General features: G+C 38.4%; 1 protein-coding gene across 2 annotated transcripts; it reads left to right on the top strand.

The window, feature by feature from the left end:
• Positions 1–3,560: 3,560 nt before the first annotated feature.
• si:dkey-246e1.3 (uncharacterized) lies at positions 3,561–4,993 on the top strand. 2 transcript variants are annotated; one of them, XM_058641123.1, is made up of 3 exons: positions 3,561–3,742; positions 3,908–4,004; positions 4,118–4,993. In XM_058641123.1, exons 1-3 carry the CDS (start codon positions 3,658–3,660, stop codon positions 4,470–4,472), a joined length of 537 nt encoding a protein of 178 aa, XP_058497106.1. In that variant the 5' UTR covers positions 3,561–3,657; the 3' UTR covers positions 4,473–4,993. The 2 variants fall into 2 exon arrangements, with proteins under 2 accessions (XP_058497106.1, XP_058497107.1); XM_058641124.1 differs by having other exon boundaries at positions 3,571–3,742; positions 4,136–4,993.
• The last annotated feature ends 420 nt before the right edge of the window (positions 4,994–5,413 follow it).

Raw genomic sequence — 5,413 nt, 5'->3', positions numbered from 1 at the left:
ATGAGGTGCTGGTTGTGGATGGGCTGTGGCAGTCGGAGCAATACTTTAACACAGATCCTAAATATTGAACTCACCGTGTTTTTGAAAAGATGACACACGCACAGACCACACTTTGCATGCCTGCATGCGAAAATGCTTCATATTAAATAAACAGAATAAATCAGTCCATGATTCTCTGTCTGTCACCTGACGTGCGCAGCTGTCAGACGTGAAGAGGACTGTACATTTGTTTTTGTCTTAAATATATGTATCACCATTTGTTTGTCTATTTAAATTAAGCATTTTTGTCTCTGTGCATTTGAATTATGTTACTGTATCATTTTATTTTTTTTTGCTTTTTTGCCATTTTATCTTTATAACATACTTTTTTTTGTTGGATTTGTGTGTGTTGTGTTATCCTGGTTTGTTGTGCTTTGGATATCCAAGTCGTTTCGAGCAGCTCATTTAAACCACATGAGCATACTAATATTTTATAAAGCAGACCAGACTTAATAAAGTGAAAATCCGTTCAAGAATTTCCTTTCAGTATTAGTTTTTGTCGACTGTGCCCCGTCAGTTTTAAAGTAAGAAGCGTTTATGCTGTTGATTGAGTTTCCAAAACATTATTCAGTCTCCGTCAACTTGTGTTGAAAAATGGATTCTCTCCCATAATGAACTAATGTGCTTGTTTAAAAAAAACAAAACAAAAACAAATGAAAGTAGTTTAACCACAGGGTTTACATTTAAGTTCTGGCAAAGCTGAAAGAGCGTGGAGTTGGTTTATGCAAACTGCTCTGCTCAAATAAACCAAACACCAGCCTAATGCCACACACACACACACACACACACACACACACACACACACACACACACACACATACACACATGCCCCGTCTGCAGAGGAACCAGGGTGGACGTGGAAATGAAACAGACTGTGAGGACATTCAGTGGGCTCATGAACACATAGTTCACATGCTGTGTCATTGCTTTTTTATTATTCAAGTCAATCTCCTCTACTGCATTTACAGTTAGTTCATTATGTCTGATTTTTGTTTCTTGTTTCTGTCCAAGTGTCTTTTTTCTTTGTTCTTCATATTATTATTGTTGTTGGTATTAGTAGTAGTAGTAGCAGTATTGGTAGTAGTAGCAGTATTAGTAGTATTAGTATTAGTAGTACAGTAGTAGTAGTAGTTGTAGTTGTAGTAGTAGTAGTAGCAGCAGCAGTATTATTAGTAGCAGTAGTAGCGGTATTAGTAGTAGTAGTAGTATTATTAGCAGCAGCAGTATTATTAGTAGCAGTAGTAGCGGTATTAGTCGTAGTAGTAGTAGTAGCAGCAGTATTATTAGTAGCAGTAGTAGCGGTATTAGTAGTAGTAGTAGCAGTATTATTATTATTATTAGTAGTAGTAGCAATAGTAGTAGTATTAGTAGTAGTAGTAGCAGCAGTATTATTATTATTATTATTATTGTTGTTAGTAGTAGTAGTAGCAGTATTATTATTATTATTATTATTAGTAGTAGTAGTAGTAGCAGTATTATTAGTAGCAGTAGTAGTGGTAGTAGTAGTAGTAGTAGTAGTATTAGTAGCAGTAGTAGTAGTCGTAGCTGCTGCAGTAGTAGTAGTAGCAGTATTATTATTAGTAGTAGTAGTAGTGGTAGTAGCAGCAGCAGTATTAGTATTAGTAGTAGTAGTAGTAGTAGTAGTAGTTGTAGCTGCTGCAGTAGTAGTAGTAGTAGTAGTAGTAGTAGTAGTAGTAGTCGTAGCTGCTGCAGTAGTAGTAGTAGTAGTAGTAGTCGTGCCAAGTACCATCTAGGTATCAAGCATCCATTCCAACACAGTGTAGATACAGGTGAGGTCTGACACCTAGTGGAGGAATTGCTGCATTACTGACATGTTTTAGTATGAAACACTAAGACATTTTGTATTGAAAAGTAAAGTGTAACATGTTAAGTGTTATCCTAAGAGTTATCCTGCTCCTCATGTGCGTGTGCCTACTGTTACACCATGTGTGTAGTACTACATGCTGTTCTCTAAATATCAACGTGTGCCTGCAGGACTGTTTTTGATTGGTTCAGAGTGTCCTTAAACTGAGCATATGCATGAGTCACTGTTATGACTCCAGGGCCGTGTTGTGTGTATGTGTCTGCTGAGTGTGAGATGAGTAGCAGGTGTGCGTGCTTGATCGATGTGTGAGAGTCTGGGTGGATCCTGGGAGCTGATTGGTCCTGCACAGGAGCTTCCAGTATAAGAGGCCTGATCATGCCTTGAACCAGTTGACCAGTAGACATTTTGTGCTTGTTTTAAATACACCTTGAAAATAGTTTGTTTGCAGAGAAAGCAATGTTTTGAAAAATAACTTGGGTTGGTATATATTTAGCAGAGCAACAGTGATTTAAAAAAATGCAGGAAACTAAAGTTTATGCATTCACGGAAGCCGCAACATGATTTAAGAAACTGTTACTTCAGATGCTTTGTGGCCTGAACCAGAAATTGCAACCATTTAACTGCATTTTATTCCACTGTGCACTGTATGTACTCTATATCCAGAATAAAGGATGATTAGTTTTTTTTTTTTAACTTCACACAAACACTTCAAGTCACTTGAAATAACTCTATAGAGCAGTGTGTCTTGTTCTCTGAAGGGAGAGAGAGAAAAAGGTTTAATTAGATTCTTAACTAATTGCATAATATTTCCCATGATGCTGTGGGGTGAAGTGAGGCATGAGGAGAGAACAGAATGATGTCTTTGTTGCCCCCTCCTTCTTTTTTTCTTTTTTTTTACTGGTTTTGCTTCTGCAAACTCTGAAAATAAACACAAACACACAGGTGTAACAATAAAGGAGAGAATATTGTGGTTCATGGTTTCTGTGTTCATTAAAATTGATCTACACAATCCCAGTGATATCCTGGATATTTGTACATCTTTTGGAAGTGTTTAGGTTTGAATATTAATGTTCATATTAATTAAAAACTAAACTGAAAACAATTAAATTAAAATCCAGTAAAGGTTGTGATTTTACAATTAGAAACTATTGAAAACAGAATGTGTTTTTGAACATTAAATTAAAGCACTAAATTAAAAAAGAATATATACTGTATATATGTTCATATAATATTTATGAGAATAATATAAAGAGGTGTGTCCTGTTTCTTTAAAAGAAAACTCTTCATTCATGTGTCATCTTACAAAAAAAAGTGACACATTAGATGCAACAAACATGTACAATATGATGAATGTGATGCCATTTAAGGCTGAAATGAAGAAAATAAAAACATTTTCAAATGAAAAAAAAACAAGAGCGAGTTTCTCTTTGTTTCATGTCATACGTTTTGGTCCGTGCTCTTTAGAAGCTGAAGCCCGCACTGGGTGGTTTCGGGGTCACCACTCACTGCTTGTTACAAACAGTATGAAGAGCCAAACTGCCCCTCACCCCTGAAAAGCTGCACAGAATAATGAGCAGTAAACAAGGGGAGAAGCAGAGGGGGGGAGGAGGGGGTGTTCTACTCTCGGGGAGTAGAAGACGGGCTACAAAAGAGGGGGTTTCTCCGCAGAGACTGGGTCAGGCCTGTTTGAGTCACATGGCCCCAGTTTCTATTGAGACCAACAAGACGAGGTTTGAAGCTCTGAGTATGTTATTGGACAGCAGCAGCAGCAGCAGCAGCAGCAGCAGCGAGCAATGACAGCAGACGATCTGCACCTGAACACCACTGCAGCTCTGGGTCTGCATGACATGGACGAGGACATGGACGCTGCTGTGTTTGGTGTGTTGTCTTCCATTTTCATCACCTTAGGACTAGATAATCATTTATACCATTTATGCCAAAGTGTTTTCTTTTCTTTTTCTCCATTTTGGACATTGTCTTAAAGTGTCGTCTCACTGAATCATGTTTCCCATGTAAACTTTTTCTCTATTTCTTTCTTTCTAGGGGTCAAAGTGTTTAATATAGTCATCATTGCTGTGGCCTTGTGTATCCTCACCATCACGACTGTCTACTGCTTCACAGGCTGCTACAACCGCACCAGGTGAAGATCAAACAAGGTTATTACTGTTGTTATTATCATTAGGGCCCAAGCACGAATGCATGTCAGGTGAGTGTACACGATTGAGAGAAAAAAACTCATTTGTGTAATTTCAGTTCCATTTCCCTCCTCAGACAGTCAAAGCGAGCCCTCATGTACGAGAGCGCAGTGAGCTGGGAGGAGCCGCTGGACCCCGTGGCAGTTAAGGCAGTGAAGAGGTCGACCAGCTTCATCAACCCTCTCAACTTCTTCAGGAGACCAGAGGCAGCAAAGGACAACTCCAGGATCTATTACATCTACAGTAACCCTCTGCCTGTAGGGGTGAAGGACGAGGAGGAGGATAAGGAGGATATTAAAGCCCCGCAGACACCACAGCACAAACCTGCACAGCCACTGTCCATCCAAGACTACGCCAGCGATCCTAACAGTGGCGTCATCCTGGACCCTCCCATATTTTACATGCAACTTTAACTGAAGACCTGAGTCATGGAGAACAAACAAAGTTAGCACATGTCTTGGTTCTGAGGTTTAAACCCTATATCTATTTGAGTTGGGCCATTAAAGGGACACTCCACCAGTTTTGTACAGTAGGGTTATTGGTGCAAGTATTATTATGGAGTATTACACAGTATGTCACAGTCGTGTACTAAGGACTAATGTCATTTTGACCATTGGTGTTTCAATGTTAATCCTTCCATGTTTGTCATCCAAACCTAAATCACTTAAGAACCCCTTTAAAACCCTTATGTTCTAAATTATAGCAACAGTTCATCAGCTCCTCAAGTTGAATCAGGGCAAACACTGTTAGGTGAGACCAACAGTGAACAAGTACGTGTTTGTTTGTGGGTCAAGCTAATTTTGGATTTAGCCGACGTGAAGCCCAATAAGAAGTAGTATAACATTTCCTACAGGTAGATGCAGGACTTAAATTGAAATGATGTTATAATCAAGTACAGAAAAATAATGTTTGAATAAATGCAGTTTTAAAAATGCTCTTTGTGATTCCAATTTTGTTTCTACACTTTTTTTAAAACTCTGTCAAAGAGGTTATGTTTATAAACAACATAACTCAAAAAGGAAACCACAGATCAAGTTTTGTGGGATGCAGATAAAGAACCAAATGACTGTATTAACTTTTCGTTAAGAATGATGCATAATAATTCAGTTTTGCTAACTAATGTAATCTAACGCTAACTAACATGGGTCTATGTTACTGTAACATTCACCGTCACTTATGGATATTGTGTGTGCTTCAGTCAACAGGAAGATTTTGTTGGCCTCCGCCTCCAGTGTTGGTCCAAATGCAGCAATCCGACATTACAGGTCAGTGGGCGATAGACACTTCATTTCTTTGTTTCTGAATTTAAATAAATAGAGGGTGCTTCCAATATAGGATACCAAAGAAGATTAAG

This window comes from Solea solea, chromosome 10 (genome assembly GCF_958295425.1).
Source record: "Solea solea chromosome 10, fSolSol10.1, whole genome shotgun sequence".
NCBI classification, from domain to species: domain Eukaryota; kingdom Metazoa; phylum Chordata; class Actinopteri; order Pleuronectiformes; family Soleidae; genus Solea; species Solea solea.
Note: the sequence above shows the minus strand (reverse complement) of the source record. Positions and strands in the feature narration are given on the sequence as shown.

Bases quoted from the DNA above. Each gene is read 5' to 3' on its own strand.
- si:dkey-246e1.3 (XM_058641123.1), top strand. From the start codon at position 3,658: ATGACAGCAGACGATCTGCACCTGAACACCACTGCAGCTCTGGGTCTG. The intron at 3,743-3,907 runs GTGTGTTGTCTT...CTTTCTTTCTAG, and splicing joins CATGGACGCTGCTGTGTTTG to GGGTCAAAGTGTTTAATATA. The intron at 4,005-4,117 runs GTGAAGATCAAA...GTGTAATTTCAG, and splicing joins GGCTGCTACAACCGCACCAG to TTCCATTTCCCTCCTCAGAC.